The 22,368-nt window shown below is 39.3% G+C and overlaps 2 protein-coding genes across 2 annotated transcripts in view; both read left to right on the forward strand.

Moving 5' to 3' along the window:
* The window catches only part of CDK14 (cyclin dependent kinase 14), a 678,858-nt gene that overhangs the window by 635,093 nt on the left and 21,397 nt on the right, over positions 1-22,368 (forward strand). The gene's annotated exons all lie outside the window — the stretch shown is intronic.
* LOC119535403 (arginine-fifty homeobox-like) lies at positions 14,983-16,145 on the forward strand. The gene has a single exon (XM_037837776.1). It carries the CDS (start codon positions 15,009-15,011, stop codon positions 16,143-16,145), a length of 1,137 nt encoding a protein of 378 aa, XP_037693704.1. The 5' UTR covers positions 14,983-15,008.

Raw genomic sequence — 22,368 nt, forward strand, 5'->3', positions numbered from 1 at the left:
AAGGAACACAACCAGCCAAGGAGACTGAAAAGGAGATTGCAGAGGTGGACAGAGATTCAAAGTTGTAGGAAGCGCAGAAGGGTGAATATTGCAAAGGAGAGAGGGTGGTCAGCTATACCAAATAGCAGAAAGTTCAGAGGTGATGGGAAGTAAAGACCATGGAGTTCCATTACCAATTCTAGGTAGCAAATAGAAGATAAGAGAATTTGAATATTTCTTTACATACTCTACGATAATCAGTTCTTTTTGTTGATTTTTCTTCTGGCTTCTCAAAACTGTCTCTGTGAATTTTAATCATCATATTAACTTAGTCATTTGCAAACACAATTCAGAATTCCATTTTACTCTGTAAATTTTATTTTAGAAAGCCTTGCGAGATGGTCAGTCCCCTGGCTCATCCTGTAACAGAGCTTTGTTTCCCATTCATTTCATCTTTGGCACAGTTGACTAAGCACTTGTTTCATGTAACAATTAAAAACACATGAACAAAAATGCTTTAAAATAAACAAGACTACAATATTTTGTGCAGTAATCACTGGCCATGTCTCCCCTTTGAAACAAAAGCCATTTTTGTGTCATTGAAGAATAGAATGATCTATAAACAAGATTTCTGTAAGGTTCATATATTAAAACAGATGAAATTATTTTAAATAAAATGTTAAAAGCATTTACTTCCTAGCTCAAACTAGGCTGGATCCAAAAAAATATTCATCCTTGGTCCAAAATTTAAAAAACAAAACAAAACAAAATTTTGATCCTCTAGTCATTTGCTTCGTAAACCTGGAAAGATTTTTTTTCAGTCATAAATACGCAATCTCTAATGTAAATCATTTCTTATTTCATTCCACTTTGTGTAAGCATTTTCCCATGGTCATTTCACTCTTCTTGCATTTGAAGGCTTGACTTATTGTGCATCACATACCACCTCCTAACCTTATATGTAATTCTTGTTGGAATTGGCTACCAGACCTGTCGTCACCATCACCTGCCTATTGGTGCGTCCCATCACCTTTAAAATACAGGTTTTTTGGTTTTTGGTTTTTGGTTTTAATTTAATTTGAAGTGTAATTTCCCTTTAGGCCTGGTCTACCGACTTTGCAGTAAACCATTCTGAGGTTGATTTTTTTCCCCCCCAAACGACGTATTTGGGTAATTTTTAAATCTCTTAATTAGATTCGGCTTAAACTTTTTTCCTCCTGTTTTCTATTATTTCTTGGGTGCCCAGCACAGCACTGAGCCCAGATGGATTCTTTATAAAGGCTGTTGGACTATTTGTAGGAGGGAGTGAAGAGATCTTTTTTTCCCTCTTGCCTACAGCTGCTCTCAATATGACTCATCATGACTGAAAGGAAATGAATAAAGATGAGTTATCTGAACCCAGAATCAACCACAGAGCAGAAGTGATTCATACTTCCCAACCTGTCCACAAATCCACTGGGGAAAAGAAAGTTTTTGCTGTTGCTTATTTATTCATATATTTTTAATGGTGACAGAGATATAGTTTTTTAAATCTTCTTCCTTTGAGTAGTGGCCATTTGGAGCATTTGTGCAATGCCATATGGTTCTGAATGAGATTCCCATCACATTCTGTGCCTTTCAAACCATTTATGCTGAGCCTCTTGGCACAGCTTGCACTTGGAGCATGAGCAGACCCATGAAAACACTGTAGACAAAACTAAAGAACACGCAAATAGCATTTAGAAAATGTTAGTGGTTTGAAATACAGTTTTTGGATCAGCCTTCATTTGGATGATACAACTATATTTTATTTGAAAGAGCTATCATTTCCATATTCTCTGTCTTACATGTCTCCAATGATTAATTTCTACCCTTGTGACTAAGGAATTTTAAGTGCTCAAAAACATTTAAAACAGAGAAACATGTGGGAAAAGAGTTTTGAATTTGGGTCCAGATTAAGATGCAGGATAGGGTTCAGCAGGGAAGTTACTGAATCACACATTTCATGTTTTCTCTAGTTCTCGATAAGAAGAAAGGATGCGTGTAATTATGAAAGGTGACTTCTAGATAAAATGATCTCATGTCCCTTGAGGTTTTGGGATATGAGCACTCAAACTCTAGCCACAATTGGCTTTTATCCACTGTGAGCAAGAGGTTCACTGTGGCTTGTCCTTAAGAGGTGTCCTTCAGATTCATGCAGACCTGGGTTCAAATCCCAGCGCCATTACTTTTTACTAACTGTGAGGCCGCGGGAAAGTTACTCAGCCTCTCTGTGGCTCATTTTCTTCATTTCCAAGTGTGGATAGTAATACTAACCTCACAAAGCTGTTGTGAGAATTAAATGAGCAGAGAGATGTCAAGTGCCCCATATTCCCTCAGAGGCATGAGGCCCTGTGGCATGGCCATTAGGGGTGAAGGTTCCAGAGCCAACTGTCCAGGTGTGATCCCAGCTCTGATACTAAGTCCAGGGGAAAGTAACCCCATTTCCCCATCTAGACAGCAATGGTGATTATATTTGTATCCCAGACATGTGACAAGAAGTGAATGAGACCTTGAAAGTCAAGCACTTAGACTAACACTTGCGTGGCACACAGAAAGTTCTCAGCGCTCTGGTGGTTGGGAGATGGGCGTAAATGCCTGTGATTCCCGGCACCTCATAAATCAGCATTGTGGTAGCTGCAGTTACTGCCATCCAGACTAACTCAACGTGGACTCCCACTCTTGATTAGCCATCCCTGGTTCCTCACTCGAGTTCATCACGGCTGCAGGAGCATCTGGTCTGGCACCATCTGAGATGATGTACTTCTCCAAAGCCATGATGAGTTCCACAGCTCCCGAGAAACTTTCTTTTTCTCTGACGACAGCCTTTGGCCAAAGACAAAATTTTCTGCCATCCACTTAGGCTATCCCACTTCCAGACTTGCTACCTTGTAGATGTGGAATTGGTTGCAATTTATATATTAATGTAATGTGAAACATTCTCTCATTTTCCAGGAATTTTCTCTGCAAAGTAATGCATCCTTACCAGATAAGTTACGTTATATTGAAAATTGCTATAGGAAAGACAGACTGTGAAGAGCCACAGGGCAGGTGTATGAGGAGAGATCCTTCTGCCATGACAGAAGTAAAGAACTGCTGGGAAAAGGGCTGATGCCTTTCTCCAATGTAGATACAGTCAAATCACAGAGGATATTTAATGTCCTGGCTGCCTAGAAACAACTCAGAAAGATTAGGTTCTGAAACTGCGCACTTAAGGGCTCCAAAAGAGAATGAAAATTATGTTGCCTTTCGATGATGGGTCTTTCTCAGGAGGAGAAAAAATTTTATTATCTGTGAACACTTTATTTAATACCCAACAAATGTGATATGCTGCTGATAGAAAAACACACATTTCAATTTTGTGTGCCATGGCAGTAGAACAATAGAGTCAACATTGCGGTAACAAGGCTCTAAAAGCATCCTTTTGATGAAAAACAGTACTGTTTGGACAAATATTTTCTGGCATCTTTATATTTCCTTTAACTGGAAGCAGAGAAAATGTTGGCTTGGTGTCATGACTGTGGGATACCGTATTTTCAAACTACAAACAAATGGTGGAGACAGTTCTGCCAAGAAAAATGAAGGTGGTTGGAAGGTATGGAACCCAGTACTTCTGGCTGCTCGTATCTAACAGCGTCAAAGCCATAGACTGGTTTGTTAACTAAACGACATGACTCTCGATGAAGGAATGCTATTGTCTGCTGTTATTTTCTTGGATATAGTCACTTAATCCCCTTTCTGCCTGTTGCCTCAGTGGTGAAAAGAAGAGCATTCTCTCAAGATGAATAACTTAGCATCATGAGAATCATGAACACTTGGAAATTTGGAAATGATATCTGAATTCTAAAATACATCTAATTATCAATTAGCTATAGGCTAATTGTTCAAAGTTGATATTATCCAGGGCACTGTCAGAAGCTCGCTGTCTGGACAGGTGGAAACAGGGATGCCAGGCAAAGTCTGAGAGGCTGTTGTGGGAGCAAGGTGTGGTCCCTGAGCTGAAGAGCATGGTGGGCTCAGCAAGACAGGGAAGAAAGCAAAACATTGAATAAGAAGCAGCAGTCTGAGCTGTGCATCAGAACCAAGATTCTTTAAAAAACAAACAAAAAAACAGCAAAATCCAGAAAACAGGCAACGGGAACAAAGCTGGGATTACTAGCACAGGTTGACGGTTTCAAGTGCAACTTGGAGGGGAAGTCCAGAATGTGCCCGTGGTGGCGTTACAGGACACACCTGCAGCTTCAGTCACAGATGGCGAGGGAGGAGGTAGAGGCACAGTAGAGGCTCACATAAGCTCCTGGTTTTCCTCTAGCTTCCAGCTTTTTGACTACATACTGTCTTTTCTTTTTTTAATACATGAGTGTGATGTGAAGACATTTTTACAATGATTAACAGCTGGATCAGAATCAGTCTCAGGCAGAATCCTATCTTTGTCTTAAAAAGTTATTGATTAGACATTGCATTTAAAAATGAGATCCACCCTAGAATAGAGGATACGATGGTGCCAAGATGCTCTCTAGAAAATCTAAATTACTTTGTCCAGGAGGAAGGAAAGCAGAGGGAAAAGCAGGATAATAGGGAGAAAAGAGCCATCAGGGTGGAATGAGGATGTACCACACCTCCTCGTGGTTTCATCTTCCCCAAAGCTCCAGCAAGTTCCACTAAAGGCATCTATGCTGGTTTGGATGCATTATGTCCCCAAAAATGACATGTTCTTTAATGCAATCTTTTTTTTTAAAATTCAGTTTTATTGAAATATATTCACATACCATACAATCATCCATGGTATACAGTCAACTATTCACAGTACGATCATATAGTTATGCATTCATCACCACAATCTATTTATGAACATTTTCCTTACATCAGAAAGAATCAGAATAAGAATAAAAAATAAAAGTAAAAAAAGAACACCCAAACCATCCCCCCATCCCACCCTATTTGTCATTTCATTTTGTTTTGTTTTGTTTTTAAATTCAGTTTTATTGAGATATATTCACATACCATACAATCATCCATGGTTTACAATCAACTGTTCACAGTACGATCAGATAGTTATGCATTCATCACCACAATCTATTTATGAACATTTTCCTTATGTCAGAAAGAATCAGAATAAGAATAAAAAATAAAAGTAAAAAAAGAACAGCCAAACCATCCTCCCATCCCACCCTATTTGTCATTTAGTTTTTATCCCCATTTTTCTACTCATCCATCCATACACTAGATAAAGGGAGTGTGATCCACAAGGTTTTTACAATCACGCTGTCACCCCTCGTAATCTACATTATTATATAATCGTCTTCAGGAGTACAGACTATTGGGTTGGAGTTTGGTAGTTTCAGGTATTTACTTCTAGCTATTCCAATACATTAAAACCTAAGAGGTGTTATCTGTATAGTGCATAGGAATGTCCACCAGAGTGACCTCTCGACTCCACTTGAAATCTCTCAGCCACTGAAACTATTTCATCTCATTTTGCATCCCCCTTTTGGTCAAGGAGATATTCTCAATCCCACGATGCCAGGTCCAGATTCATCCCCGGGAGTCATATCCTGTGTTGCCAGGGAGATTTACACCCCTGGGAGTCAGGTCCCACGTAGTGGGGAGGGCAGTGAGTTCACCTGCAGAGGTGGCTCAGAGAGTGAGAGGGCTACATCTGAGCAACAAAGAGGTACTCAAGGGGAGACTCTTAGGCACAATTATATGCAAGTTTAGCCTCTCCTTTGCAGTAACGAGCTTCATAAGGGCAAGTCCCATGATCGAGGGCTCGGCACATTAAACCGCCAGTCCCCATGTTTGTGACAACATCAACACTAGTCCAGGTGAGGAGGTCCAACACTTCTGCACCTTCCCCCAGCTCCTTGGGGCGGGGGAACAGGGGGGAGGCTGTAAATATATTTTTTATTCTCTGCCCAAATTACTTTGGGATGTGTCACTATTTCACTCTAACCTATACTAACCTACCGTATCTCACTTCCTATTCAAAGTTCCATGTTATTGTGGTGTTTGAACAAACCGACTGTAGAGTTATACTGTTTAGAAAATATAGATCCTGCACCAAATAGACTTCTCTTCCCTCTTTAATGCAATCTTGTGGGGGCAGATGTAGTAGCATTGATTGGGTTGGAATCCTTCGATTGCTTCCATGGCGATGTGACACAGTCAATTGTGAGTGAAATGTTTGATTAAATTATTTCCATGGAGATATGGACCCCACCCATTCAGTGAGGGTCTTGATTAGTTCACAGGAATCCTATAAAATGAGCTCACAAACAGAAGGACCTTAGAGCAGCTGAGAGTGACATTTCCGAGAGCATCTGAGAGACAATTTTTGAGGACAGCCATTGAAAGCAGACTTTTACTGATGCTTTGGAAATGCCAGCTCAGAGTTTGTTCCAGAGAAGCTAAGAGAGGACAAAATGCCCCAAAAGCAACATTTTGAAGAATGCAGAGAAGCTGGAACACAACCTGAGATCAGCAGACGTCAGCCACGTGCCTTTCCAGCTAACAGGTTTTCCGGACGCCATTGGCCATCCTCCAGTGAAGGTATACTTGTGTTGATGCCTTAATCTGGACATTTTCATGGCTTTCAGACTGTGAATTTGTAACCAAATAAACCCCCTTTATAAAAGCCAATCCTTTTCAGGTGTTTTGCATAACGGCAGCATTAGTAAACCGGAAAAACATCTGCAGCAAGCTGAGTTTCAGTGTGCAAGGCCTCTCTCAGCAGGTGGGAGAGTCAGAGCCCCCAGAGCATACATACACCCCCTCCCTGGGACAATGGACCTTCATGGGGTAAGGAATTGTCTGGGTTTCTGGCAGACTTAAAGGACAGAAAAATCCCCAGCCATTATCTGGATAGTATACCTATAGTGATTATGACAAGGAGGGAAAGTAAATTCAAATAAATAACTTGTGGCCTATAAATACTTGTATTGAAATGTTCAGTTCAACAGTTGATTGAACTCCATAGCCGAAATTGCTTGTCGTTATCTATGGATTTTAGTTATCCAGGTTTACAAGTAACCAAATGTTCACTATAAACTGTATGTATTTTTTAAAATGTTGTCTATTGCAAACTCCTTTTACCATATTACATGCTTTCTATTTCCTTTATTCATTCACTTTATTAGATTATATTTATTGGCTTCACTTACATATGTTGATGTTTTAGGCTTTGCAGACTACAAGGTGTCACCACAAAGCATTGTAATTGCTCTCCTGGCCATCAGTTTAAAAATCTGTACTTCTTTTTTGATATTCATATTGTTAGCATTATGTACTTGAACCTCAGCATGTGACCGAGGGCAGCTTGCAGATGTATATGCAATACAGAGATGAAATATTTATTGACACTCTCCAGAGTCGCTGAACTCCTGCTGGGGAGGGAGCTTCGGAGGCCCAGATATACCATGGACAGACAGGTCATATGAGAAGCACAATGCAAAGAGGTACAGGCCTTTGGTGTCAACATTTGTAAGAGGGAGACGCTGCTTCTAACTTGGATACTGATGGAGGACTCATGGTGGAGGTGGAATTTGATCTGCGCCTGGAAGGGTGGGTAGGATTTTGACATCGGTTGTAGGGATGTTGTGGGGTAGAGGTACTGGGATGGACAGAAGGGATTCAGGAGTCACCTGGGCACAGGCTCAGCAGTGGGACAACCAGGATATATGCACTGTGATAGCACAGGCAGATGGCTAGAGAGAGCAGCTGAGAATGACATTTCAGAGAGCAGCTGAGAGAGACATTTTTTGAGGATAGCCATTGAAAGCAGACTTTTACTAATGCTTTGGAAATGCTAGCCCAGAGTTTGTTCCAGAGAGGCTAAGAGAGGACAAAACACACTAAGTGCAACATTTTGAAGAATGCAGAGAAGCTGAAAGAATAGAAGGTAAAGCCAAAAAACTTACTTCATTTCTGTTAGAAATGAAGACATTCTCTATAAAATTTATGATATACCCAGAGAAAACTCTGACTAGTAAGGTTCCTGAAATGTAAGGTTTATTGCTGAGAGCAGTGCATTTTTCTGCAGTACCAAGCAGAATGAGAAATAACTTTATATTTTCATTCTAGGAGGCAGCACAAGCTGTTTCTGTGATGGACTAATCCTAAAACATCTGTGGCATGAAGGAACCTATATATAATTTTACAATTGTCATCAGCCTCTTCATTGTTTTAATTATACTCCCTTTGCTAATAAATCTTTATTTTACTTTTTCAGAAATATTTGAGCCAGAAAACTTCTATTTAATAAATGAAACTAAAATGAGCCTAAAAGACTTTTAAAATCTGAGATATTATTGCAAAATAAATAGCCAAACTGAATATTAAAGCGACAAAGCTATAGATGACTGCTAAATTCTTCTTGGCATTCAGCACATAACTAAAATAATAAATAGAATATTAGTCTTTATTTTCCCTCAATTTGTGAGTAAATTAATTCTATTAACAGTTCATAAAATAGCATGCCAACATACAATGGAAGAACATTCTTATATAACAACACTGAAGTAGATTCTCCGCAGAAGTCTGAAAAAGCAAATTAGCTATTCTGCCTTCTCCAACCTTGATACTTAAGAAAGATCAACTTTTTTCTTGGTATCTCAAATGCTTGTTATTTTTTAAAAACTCATGAAAGAGAGACACAGAAAAGAGAACAATCACTCCATTCTTTGGTAGGCAAGTGGCATTAGCATGGACAGACTTGGAAAATCCTCAGTGCAGGACTTTATGACACGTGGAAAAATGATATTATATATATTCTGACAAAACCTCTGTTCACACTCCGCCGTCCAATGTTGACATCGCTCAATCACTCCCTCAATACTTATTTACATATTGCCTCTTATGCTGGGTACAATATCTTCTCTAAGCACTGATTTCTCTAAAAATATGCATTTACATTTATAAGCAATTTTTGTTTTATATCAAATATTTCTTCTCCATGTATTTCTAGCAGTCATTTAAGCCTTTTGTTGAAGGAAAGCAATTTCTTTTCTTTTCTCTCTTTCTTTTCCTTCAGCAACATGTTTAAATTCCTTCCACTCTCAGGGAGGCCCCCAGAACAGGCAGAATCTAAGGCCTTTTTCGGTGAGGAAGGTTGATGGTTGGTGAAGGTAGGAGACTGGGGAGTCTGAACCTGAGGAACTGCCCCCTGGAGGTGCCAGTTCAGGAGCAAGTTGGGGGGAAAGAACAGGAGAAGGTTGGTATGAACTGGGGGAGCAGGGACCAGGGGTACCCACAGGACTATGTTAGTGATGAAGGAGAAAGGCCCAGGGTCACATCCCAGCCTGAGCACTGACGGGCTCTGTGACGTGGGAAAGTTACCCTCTCCACAGCTCCAGTTCCTCATCTGTAAAATGGAGAACCTTATAGTGATGATGATGGTGACGATGATTTTACCTACCTCATAGGGGTGTTGTGAGGATTAAATGCAGTTCATACATATAAAGTACTTAGAATTGTGTCTGGCACACAATAAGTGATCAATAAATTGTAGCTATTATCGTTATAAGTCCTTGTAGAGACAGGCAAGTAGTCACAGTGGACAGTCTCCTTTTAGATGTGTGGTATTGCCAAAGCACTCCTTTCTCTGGGAAACATTGTGGTTCCTAAATGCAGGATAATGTAAATTATACATTCAATATCCAATAGTCATTCCTCAGTTACCATCTCTATCTTTAAAAAATTTAACTGCAGGTTCCAAAAACTAGCACCTAGGTGATTCATTCACACTGCTCTTAGTAGTGATGACAGGAATTTTCCCCCTGACCAGCAAGGTATTTAGTCAGGTTTTATTAAATGTGTTTTTCTAGCCTGTAGCAGGTGAAAGCAGCATAGAAAATCTTCTTGCTGGAATGTAATGATACCATCTCCTCAGGCCCCTGAAGTTGCTCCTCAGGTCCACTCTGTGTCTTGCTGGCCCAGTAAATCTGGAGTGAATTGGTGCAATGAAGTGCCCAGGTCCTTTAGAGCTCAGTGCAAGTTTTCATGAAGCCTTAGTGGTATTGCAAGGCGAGCCTCCTAATAGTAGGTCAAGGGTAGTCTGTTGAGGAGTTTGGGTTCAGGTGGAAATATCACTCCTGTTATTCTGAATTATTGAAGAATGAGGTGATCCACATAAGAAAAATTTTAGATAAATGGAATTCGCCCCTGTAGACATAACCATTTTTTGATAAGATGATGTGTAGGGAATCAGTTAAGGCTTTGGGATTCAACAGCCTGGGCTTGAGTCTTGTCTATAACACTTTAAAGTTTTGTAACCATACTGTATTTATATTGTCTAAGTCTTAGTTTCCTCATTTGCAAAATGGCAGTATAAAGACCATCTACCTCCTAGGGAAGCTGTAAAGATAGATTGGCAGATAGTATACAATATTATTTACATAGCAGAACTTTGGAAATATACTGAATTTGTAATAATAGGTGAGTGGTTGAGTAAATTATGGCAGAGCCATAGGATATTAATAGCTTAACAAGCCATTTCTTCATTGATGATGTAAAAGTAATTATGTATAGCCACCTGGGATTCAGAACTATGAGGAAGTCTTACCTTCATGGAGTAAAAGTAATAATTATAATAACTAAAATTTACATAGTGCTTATATGCCAGGCCCTAAATAAGACGTTTACATTTAACTACTCATTAAATCCTAACAACAACCAACTTTAAGAGAGAGCTACTCTGTTATCCCCATTTTACACATGAGGGTGCCGAGGCAAAGATTAAGAAATCAGTCCAGCTAGTAAGTGGCCGACCAAAATCAGAGTCAAAGAATTGGGGAATTTGAGTCCAGTGAGGAAGCAGGTTGGACTACAGATGGCTCCTTCAAGTCTCATCTGGCTCTATGATTGCCTAGACAAATGTAGAAAGACTTGGCTATGTTGCAGATGAATAAAACACACCATTATTACATCGTTGGCATAAAAGCCGCTGGCCCGAAAAAAACTGGAAACTGTCACACTCAAAATGGAAAGCCCTTCAAGTATCAATATTGTCAGCAGATGATTCTGCACCATTTCCTGCTTTCCTGCCTGCTTGACATTGCCTGCTTTTATTGAACACAAACTGTGACGTACCGAAGAAATGAATCCAAGATAAATTTGTAAGACATCTAGTCCCAGTATCCCCTGTTGATCCAAGGCTGGGGTCTAGAAAATAGAACAGAGCAGAGAAGAAGATGTAGACACAACTTGCCACAGATACATGTAGAGCGAAGGAGGTATTTTTTGTTTAAAAGACAGACAGCTGAGAAACAGTTATTTGATCCCTGCTGCTTAAGGGACAGTAGGGAAAGAAAGGTATTTTTGTGATCACTCTTCAGCGTTCCCTAGGCGGCTTGGTTCATACAGACACAACAAAAACCCGAGCTCTAACACTACATTGCAACCAACCACAGATTTGTTGCAGGCATCAAGCACAGTAGTAACTAACATCCAGCCTCCTTTTGATTACTTCCAGCCTGTGACATTTACATTGCTGCACATTTCTTCTACCCTCAGAGAACTCTGAGAGTCAGTTGTGTGCAGCTGAATAATCATGTGCTGACATAGGAACTGTAAGGAATTGTAACTGGTTGGTGTCATTTATCAGTCTTTCATCACGGTTAGGGTAATAGAGCAAATGAGTGCCATATTTAGGAGTATGGAGAAATAGGTTTTGGACTAAGCATTGGCACCAACTAGCTGTCACCTTGAGCATGTCACTTGATCTGTCTGAGGCCTTTCTGTAAAATGGGGACAGAGTTTTGGGTTCCAGGACACCTTTCAACTCTAATATTCTGTGCTAAGTCATCGGTGAGTTCTGGCTAATAACACTTTCGATTTTATCACATTCCACTGGATAAAATCAGAGTGTGGTGTCTTGGTTTGCTGGGGCTGCCGTAACAAAGCATCACAAAGTGGTTGGCTTAAAACAACAGAATTTTAATGTTTCACATCTCTGGAGGCCAGAATTCTGAAATCAAGGGGCCAGCAGAGCCAGGCTTCCTCTTAACTCTGCAGATGAGAATCCTTTCTCATCTCCTCCAGCTTCTGGCTGTCACTTGCTGTCAATACATGGCATTCTCCCCTCATTGGTCTGTCTGTGTCCAAATTTCCTCTTCTTATAAGAACACCAGTAATACTGCATTAGAGGCTCTCCCTACTATGGTATGAACTCATTTTTGCTTGTCTAATTGGGAAATGAGCCTGTTTCCCAATAAGGTCACATTCCGGGATGCTGGGGCTTAGAACTTTAACATATCTTTTTGGGGGACACAATTGAATCCGTAACACTCAGGAAGACCAAGAAAGTGGTCATGTTTACCCATCAACTAGGGCTGGCTCAGAGAGTTATCAAAGTAAGCCATGCCTAACTTTTTTATAAAGGGAAGTGAGAATGTTAATTCCCACGTGAACATTTTAAATGTCAAATGTCTCTGCACTGTTTTTAATTTTAACATTATCTCTATGGCGCCATCATTATCACAGTTAGTCAATCACTGCATTATTGCGAAAGATAAACATAAGTGTTCTTGACTCACCTTAGTTTTTACTGTACTAAATTTTATTCTGTACAGCAGATTTGGTTTGTAGGTTTCACCAGCAAATGCAGTCCTTTGGGCAAGTTTACCTAAATTGAAGAGCAGTTTTCAGTGTTTCCGTCCTCCTGTGTGTGCCCTTCCCTGTTAACTACTCCAGGCCCCATGACCCAACTAATGAGCATAAGTGGACTGTTTACCAGGTGTCTGCTTCTGTAATAAGGAAACTGTGTTACCAGTAGACAGTTCGCATGTAGAGAGACTTACAAGATACACATCTGGGTTTCTAAATAAAAATTTTTTTTTCACGAAAGTCTTAACAAATTCATGTAGTCAAACCTTAGGGAAGTTAATGTGTTTGGTAGCTTAAGCTGCCCACACAGACTCCGTGTCTGCCACGAAAGACCAAATATCATCCCAGTGGACCTGACCTAGTTGGACATAAATACACCATTGAGGAGCAACTGACTTCAGAATTAATAAAATTTATAAATAAATAGGATGGCCTTGTGAAGAGGCTAAACTTGAAGTGCTTCTTAACTTTTTAAAAACACTGCAGCAGCCTTTAGCTGCCCTACTGCTGCAAAAAACTAGTAAATGAAATTGTTTCGTAGAAGGCAATGGCTTGTTCACATTTTAAAAGATTAGAAAAGAACTTTAACCCGTAATTAGATTATAATGCAGAGCTTTATATTTTTGTAAGATGCTGATGTAACCTAGAATCTGATAGTTGGGCCAGTTTACTTTGCAGAGAATTTGGCATTTTTCCTTTTGACTCATAAGGTCTCTGAGTTTGTGGAACTATGTTTCTAAACGTATTTAAACTTCAGTTTTTGTGATTCATAACTGCCCTAAGGATAGTATACCTGTCCGGTGGTCCCTCTGCCCAACAAAGCAACTCAGTCTGAATCTGCATCTGAAAGGATCGCTATTAATATATAAAGAGCTGAGCAGTCTCTGTGCTCCTGGACCTGCTGATAAAGCTCATTAAAGAATCACTCACCAATGAGGGCAACCAACAGCAAGGGCTAGAAAAGAAGCACCCAGCTCCTAACTTTACTCCTTATTGATAATACAATCCAGAGAAGAGTAATATTTTTTACTTCTTGCTCCCCTAGGCTGAATTTTGAGAAGTAACCATAAAAGATGAGGCCGAGAATTATAATTGGGTCTTTGGTAGAGATGAACTGTGCTGTGTCTTTTGATTTTTTTTTCAATTCCCCCCAAAAGGTCACTGGATTCAAAAACAATCTCTGATTTTATTCAGAGGAAAGCTACAAAGCTGTTATATGCAGCTGTATATATGCCTGCCTGTATTTCACACTCTCTTTTGTCATCCACTATCAAACAAACAAAATGGAATTCAATCTGAGAATTTCATTATGGTCAAAAAATTTTCTTCAAGGGCTTATTTCCAGACAATGATGAAAAATATTTCTAATTTAAAAAAAAAAGAAAAGACAAAGGTTCCACGTTTGCCTAATCATATTGTATCTTTCCTGCATTCACACAGGCAACATTAGAAGTAAATTTCAAGTTGCTGTCACCTGGGTGAATGCAGATGTGAGGCCATAGGTGTCTTTTCAGCTCCTTCCCTGGGAGGTAGATTTTTGATGTGTCCATTGCTGCCTTCTCTTGAACAGCTGACTGCCCAGCTGATTGCCATAGTGTGGGCGGGGCCGTGGCACCACTGTGAACCTAGTCTTGATGCCACGTTGCATGTTTGAGTTATTTTCTGGGTGACTAATTTAGCCTGAATCTGGTGTCTCACCTTCAGATTCCAAATCAGCCAAGTGGACAGCATGAAGTTGCCCCCAGAAAAAGGCTGGGTTCAGGCCCCTCTAATGCAGTGACATGCAGTAGTGTGGTAATCGCTAGACACCCTGGGTGTGAGTCCTGCGTCCTACCAGCCAGATCGCTGTGCCATTACTTAACCTCTCAAGGCCTAAGAACTGGGGAAATGGTAGTCTCTACCTCACAGAGAATGAAATGAAATTGTTTTGTCGAAGGTAGTTGGCTTGTTCACATTTTACAAGATGAGAAAGTGCATTTAACCCAAAATGAGATCATAATGCAGAGTCTTATATTTTTTGTAAGATCACGATCTGGCCTACAAGCTGATAATTGGGGCCAATTTTTATATGGTTTTATTAATTTAATAAATTAATTTTTGTAAAATGGTTAGAGCAGTGCCTGGCATATAGTAAACATTTTGTTAGTGTTAGCTTTTGTTAGTAATATTAATATTGTTAGTAATATAAATCACAGTCAAAGAGCCCCTTGCAGAAGTCATAGTTGAGAAGTTAAAACATAAAACAAATTTTTAAAAACTTTTTCAGATTTTACTTTGTCAGACATGGCACTATTCACTTTACATCCATTATCTTGTTCAAGATTGCATGATCTCTTTGGGACTATAAATTTTACTGTGTTAAAAAGAAATTAGGGCATTTCCAGAGAGAGAAACATCAAACAGGACTGAAAATGGATACTTCGAAGGGATTCATGATAGACCTACCAGTGGAGCCCTGTGGTGCCCAGATGGGCAGAGGGGCCCCTGGGAATCCCCAGCCCCACTCTTTCATCCACATGGGTGATTCCAGCATGAACACGATACCACAAGAACGAGTGGATCACAGCTATCCATCTCAGATTTCGGGACCTTCGATGAACAGAATGGCCCCAGAGAATCCCCAGCCTGAAGCTTTTGTCAACATGGGTGATTCCAGCATGAACTTGCTATCACAGAATCCAGCTGATCACATACCCCTGCTGAACAGAATGCCCCTTGAGACTCCCCAGCCAGACCGTTTTATCAATATGCATGGTTCAAGCATGTACTCGGTACCTCAGGATCAAGGCAGTTCCTCAATTTGGAGGAAGCATCATGACCGTACCTCATTCTCCCACAAACAGCATAAAGAATTGGAGTCTCTATTCAGCCAGACCATGTTTCCAGATAAAAATACCCAGAAGGAACTTGCTTTGAAACTCAACATAGAGGAGTCAAGAGTGAAGATTTGGTTCAGGAACCGGCGATCCAAATTGAGGAAGCAGCAGCAGCAGCAACAGCGATCACTGGAGAAACCAAGCCAGATCCTTCCAGCCAAGGAGAATGTGCCCATCTCATCCAGAGCAAGCGCCAATCCTTATTCTTTTTTTCCTGTGGTTTCCAATTCCTACAGCTTCCTTCCACATCAGCCATTAGGCCCTTCCAATTGGGCACGGGACTCTGACTTCTCTGGGAATCGCACAAGGGAAACCCAAATGCAAGATCGAGAGTTGGAAATGCTTATGGCCTCAGTTCCTGCTTTGTACTCCGATGCTTATGACATATCCCAAATCATGGAATTGTACAGTTTTCCTGATGAGAACGAGATATCCAGCTCTTCCTTCAGCTGTCTATATCAGTATCTCTCACCCACAAGACCTCAGCTAGGAGGACAGGGTAACATGCTCAGCAATTTTGCTGGTCCAGCTGTAGGTCTGTCTCCAGAGCGAACCTGGTCCAGCGGGACAAGCCAAGGCTTTGAAGCCTACTGCCTAAGATACAGCCTGGAGTTCCAGAACCCTTCCAGTATGGTGGACTATGGATTTCTGTATCAGAGTAATAGCAAATAGTATAGGCCTCATAGAAGCAGGGTCTTCCCACCCCTTGCACTTGCTTCTCTTCACTCCTTTGTCTACATTTTAACTCAGATATCATGGAAATCTTGTAAAAACTAGAGATTTTCTAAGTATAGCTCAGCACCACACAATGAGCCCCCACAACTCTCCCTGGGGAAAGGCCTTCCCGGTTCCTCAAGTGGCCAATGAGACTCCATAATGTCCTCTTCGCAAAACTATCTTGTACTTTTTAAAGGAGTGATAGACTGGGGCATTTAAGGTCATTCACTTTTTTTTCATAGACTATTTTTTTAGAGCAGTTTTAGGTTTACAGAAAAATTGTGCAGAAAGAGAACAGTTCTCATATAACCTCTCTCACCCCCATCCCCTGCACAGTGTGGTACATTGTTACAATTAACGAACCTATATTGATAGAATATTATTACCCAAAGTCCACAGTTTACATTAGGGTTCACTCTTTTTGTTGTTTATTTCTATGGGTTTTGACAAATGCATAATGTCATATATCCCTTCCAGTATCATACAGAATAGTTTCATTGTCCTAAACATGAACTGGACACCACCTATTCATCCCTTCTCCCATATTTGGAACCTGTGGCAAACACTGGTGTTTTTACTGTTTCTATAGTTTTTCCTTTTCCAGAATATTGCAAAGTTGGAATATTTATCTATTTAGCAATATTTATCTAAAGTTCCTCCATGTCTTTTCATGGCTTGGGAGGTCATTTCTTTTTATTGCTGAATGATGTTCCATTATATAGATTTGCCACAGTTGGTTGATCTATTCACTCTCAGAGAACATCTTGGTTGCTTGCAATTTTTGACAATTATAAATAAAGCTGTTATAAATAAAAAAAAAAAGGAAATTAGACAATGAGTCTTGAAGGAATAGATATTTTCTATTTTTATAGGTAGACCATATATCCATTAATACAAGTTATGTTTCATTTCTTAAATATTTCTTAAATATCACCATTATACCACCATGCTACATTTCTTTCAACTTTTCAAAAGTCCTTTTTTCCTTTAGGGATTTGTTTTTTATTTGCCCATTTGGGGAGGTAGATAGGACAAGTGATATTTTCATTTTATAAATGAGAACACTGAAGATTTGTGAAATTGAGGTGAAGTGACCCCTCCAGGATCATAAATAAATTGGCCAAGACCACAGCCATGATCCAGCTCTGTCCCCCTGAACTGCTGAGCCGTGGATCCTATCAGTTTCATCACACATCTTCAACAGTCATTTCCGAGAACCGAATGAAATTGTCACCCTTGCGTGTTTTCCAAAGCTATTGATTGTGCCCCTATTCTTTATTTGCCTTGTGGATAATAAATCCATCCATTTAAAGACAAGAAGAATTCGGTGTTCAGCTGTAGTCTGCTACACATATGTTCACTTTCCTTACGTTTTCTTTGAACAGAACACAGTCAAATCTATTGTACAGCTCACCGGCGTGATATCGCTTTGATAGACACTGAGTGACCTAATATACACACTCCAGTGTACTCTAATCTGTGGTCTCCCAGCTCCCACGCGGCAGGAATTCTGCGATGTTGATGGAACCCCGTGATTTAACAGAGCAGCCGAGCTGCCCTTTCACCCCTCACACTGGTTCTGACAGCTGCCTGCCATGTGTAGAGAAAACCTCACAGGCTGAAACCCTGTCACAGACTAAAGGTCCTTGCATAAGCATACAAGGATAATCATGCTACTACACTAAAATTAAAAAAAAAAAAAAACTGAATTGACAGTTGGGTAATTTTACAGCTGAAGACTGGAAGCACCCCAAATGCATCAAGTGCCTTCTCCCTTTAACAATAAAACAAAATAACACACACAATAAGCCTAGTGTTGTCCACACTTTACTTGAGTTACCTTTTCCAAGTGTACTAAGCCTGTTTACCAACACTCAGGCTTTTCTACTTTGAAACAGCATCAGCCTGCTGGAAATGATGTCTGGCATTTCCTGGTTAGTTAGGAAACTCTATTTGTGTTTAAGCTGTCAATTTAATCCTCGTTGCCTTTTTACTTTTATCAGGATATTCTTCAGGCAGAAAAAGAATAGAAGGAGGCTTTAGGCAGGACTACCAACCTAAAAATAAAGTTGGTTTTAAAAAAAAAAACCCTATCTCAGCCCCGATAGCATTGTGCTTTATAATTCATTCTTTTCCCATACAGTACCCCACGTTTTCATGGCTAATGTTTTCCTGCTGAGCTGCCATCATCTTCTATTGAGCTGTCAGGGTATTAAATTGATGTACCTTCCACATTTGGATAGAGGTCATTATCCTGTTGCCTGGTTGCGTTGCCTCCGCTGAGCAGGTTAACTGCTTGAGGTCTTTCATCTAGATAAATGTTTCGCCCGCACTTTTGCTCTGTGATGACATGAGCTGTTCCTTAGAGGTCAAAAAGTGATGCTACGATAAGTTGTTCCCTGGTGTTCAGAGAAACAGAAAAGAGTGGGGTCCCAATTTCATAGTAGACCTAAAAATAATGTTAAATGCTCATTTTAGCATCTCCCAGAAGTACCAGATTTGAGACTCTTTACAAAATAAAGTATGTATTAATTTTGTAGAGAGAGAAAAAACTTGCTTTGGAGTTTTTTATTGTTCCAGTATCATGAATGATGACACTAAGTGTGTCAGAATCTACCCTTTGGTTCTGATGATGATGGAAATAGACGATTATGTGTGTGTAATATATAATACAATTTGCATTCTTTATTTTCAGGTATTCTAGTAAAAGTCATAAAAGAATATTTGGAGTCATTTAAAGACCACACTGTTAGATACCTTGGTACTATCCACTTAAGTAAGTGGAGAGAAGACACCATTAGATAATTTTCCTTTCAGTGAAAATTGAGTTGCATTAGAAATAGTTCCAGTTTTCTCAAATTTAATTTGTTTCTAATGATGAATATACCTAATACAAAGGAAAATAATTTTAGATGATTTTATAATAACCAAATAACTTTTATGAAAAACTTGTTTTTGAATGCTTGGTTTTTCAATACAGTTTTTTTTTTAAGCAGTTTTCCAATTGAAGTGGGTTTCATCTCCATATTTCCTATGGCTAGTGTTATTATATGAACTTAAAGATGCTTTTATGACTAGATAGAATCGTTTTCTTTTTCATCTTGGGGAAAATGCCACTTTATATCTTTTAAAATATAAACAGATAATGACACATGGAATTCACTTTCTTAACTGCATCATTTTAGACCAAACTATTTAATTTTAATCTCTGACTATCCTGTTTCTCATTGGATGGTATATTTAGTACTGTCCTTAAAGAGGAATACTGTTATTTTCAACAGTTGGGTAGATTATAATTGCTGCTTTATTTTTGAGGGGGTCAGTTGTATGTACTCCACAATTGCCATCATAGAACAAAACTTAAATCCTGCCTAGAGGTGCCATCTTGTTATTGAGCTTCGAGTTATTGAGGTCAAATGCAGTGGTAGTTTTATTCATTTACTTGTACAACATCTGTTAGGGGGTGTAGAGACAGACATGAGTGAGACGTAAGAGATTCTGTACACTATTCCCTTTCATATCTATTACTTGTGTCATCATCAGTTCCTCTGCCCAAGCTAGAAACCTCCATATCCTCCATGACTTTCCCTGGCCCTTTACCAGACATTGAGCGATCCACCGAGACCGGTTGAACTGCCTTCTAAATATTATGTTAAAATCCATTTTTCCTTCTCCACCTTCCATCATCTTCTAGCCTTAGTTGAGTCTCTCTTCCTCCCTCATCTGCTTCCTGAATTGTTCCCCTACCTCTGGATTCTTCTACTCCTGTCCCTCACTGCCTTCCATCTTCCTCACTGCTAACAGAATTTTCTTTCCAAAATGCCAATCTGATCAGTCACTCTCTGCTTAGGAGTGTTCCAGTGGATCCCATCTGCTAGAGGGTAAAGTAAAGAATACAGAGCCCTACATCATCTGGGCCTGGCTAATCTTTCCACAAATCCTCCAGACCCACTCAGTGCTCCAGCCAAGGAGATGCTTGGGGCACTAAGCACACCTCACTCGATCTCTCTCACCTCAAGGCTGTTTCCCCATCCTTGAAAATGCCCTCCTTCCTCATTCTATGGGGCTTATTCCTCTAAGAAGCACCCCCTTTTTTTTTTAACTTCTCCAGGAAAAGAGGTCATTGTTCTTCCTCTGTGACTTCATACCTTACTACAGCACTCAGATCAAATTTTATTTTTATTATTTATATTTCTCTCATTAAATTATGAATTCCTGTGGAGGCATGAATTGCATCCTTTCCCAGTGGTTTTCAAACCTGGATGCATGTATCCTTCTACAAGGAAAAACTTTCCTAAATTTTGTATTATTTTCTAAACTTCTTCTGCCTGAGAGTACCTGCTGCTGCTTCTTCCCCTTGATCAAAGAAACCATCTTCTCATCCATCCCAGCCTTTCCATGTGGCATTGTCTTGAGCTGTACAGACTCCCAAATGCCAAACAAAAGGATAGATGCATATTGTGCCTAGAAAGCCTCCTTAAATCAGAACACCCAGTCTCATTATAGCAATAAATAAAATTCTTCCAGGGATACATCAACTGATTTTGGGTGGGGAGGGAACCACCATATCGACCTCATTAAGAGTTGCATTTCCAATAAAATTTTAATTTTATGTTTAGTAGATATTCTGTTTTATATTTTAATGTTACTTTGTTCAATTATGTACCAATAAAAACTTTAATGATAATTCAACCCAGAAGAAAAATTTTAATGGTTTAAACTTTGTTGTCTCAAGAAATTTTTAAAAATCTAATTTAATTTTATGTACCTATTTATGCTATAGAGTATGATAGAGTGGTAAATATTTTCCAGTATAAAAATATATTACATTTAAATAAAATTTTGTAAGGGAAGTAGAATGGAAGTACTACTTAAAGGAGAAACAGATATGATAAAAAATGCCAAATAGTAAAGAATAATTTATTTATGTATTTTTTTAATGAAGGATGGTGGATCAAATTGTTACACATATATTCCATTGGACCCATTTTAAAGGATGATGAAAATCTTTATTTTGAAATGTCGATATTACAATAAACCAAACTTCAACTTTAAAGCATGCAAAAGGGTACATAGTTTAACAAAAACGTTTATGGAGTAATGAAGCAAAAAAAGGCAGAGACCATTAAAATAATTAGATTTCAACCCCCCCCAAAAAAAAAAAACTGAGCAAAATGTATGGAATGTTCATTCCCTAAGCCTTTAACAGATTTTTTTAAAACTTATTTTGTTGTAGTCTAAAAATGGATAGTAATCAAAATTGTTTTCCTCCCAATTATGCCAGCCAAGAAATACGTTCCAAGAGCTTATTAGTGGCCACCCAGGACACAGGACAAATCTCTGTAAGTAGGTCTACGCCAAAGGGCCTCCTTGTTCTCCAGTCAGTATGGAACCCCCTGGGTTTCTTATAAAAGCACGTAGCTATTCTGACCTGGTTTTCCTGACTGTTAATTCCGGTCCTCACTGCTGATCCAACATGGAGGAAGCTGGTTCAAGAGTTCTTATTTGGATTTCGTATTGCCTAATTGAGAAACCAAAGACAACAACACTGTCATTAAATGTGCAACTTTCTGTTCTTGAATTTTTTATTGCACTCAAGTACCAGGAGCTCATGGGCATTAGGTTAATTGTGCAGTAGGATCTTTTGTAATCACTCCACAGTCATCAGATTCCCCCAAAGCACAAGCAGCTGATTAGCAGAGTCATAGATCCCTCCTCCTGCAAGTATCAGCATTTACATTTGTCATTGTCATGCAGGCTGCTTCATTAGGTGCAAAATTCATTAAGAATTCACATCACCCCTACCTTCAAGGAATTTACTTACCAGTTTTGGAAAAAAATTTAAATAATAATACAGTTCAAGCTGCAACTATTAATCATTGAAGTAATATTTAGCAACATCCTGAAAGACACTCTGTGCCTATCATTAAGTGAAAGAACCAATTGCAAAACAGCTATGTATAGTTTGATCCTATGTCTATAGCTAAAATATAGACATGTAGGCATAGAAAACATACTGAAAATTTTAATATCTACAGGAGAGAGTATCTGGAGGAAGACAAGTTAGGATGTGTGTATATAGCCCCGGGTACCCCATTATCTGTGGCCTCTACCCCAGATTGCTCCCCACTTCTCCCTTTGCTGGAAAACATTTTGACACTTTTGCATTCAAGGATTT

The sequence above is a fragment of the Choloepus didactylus genome, chromosome 5 (assembly GCF_015220235.1).
Source record: "Choloepus didactylus isolate mChoDid1 chromosome 5, mChoDid1.pri, whole genome shotgun sequence".
In the NCBI taxonomy this organism is placed as follows: Eukaryota; Metazoa; Chordata; class Mammalia; order Pilosa; family Megalonychidae; genus Choloepus; species Choloepus didactylus.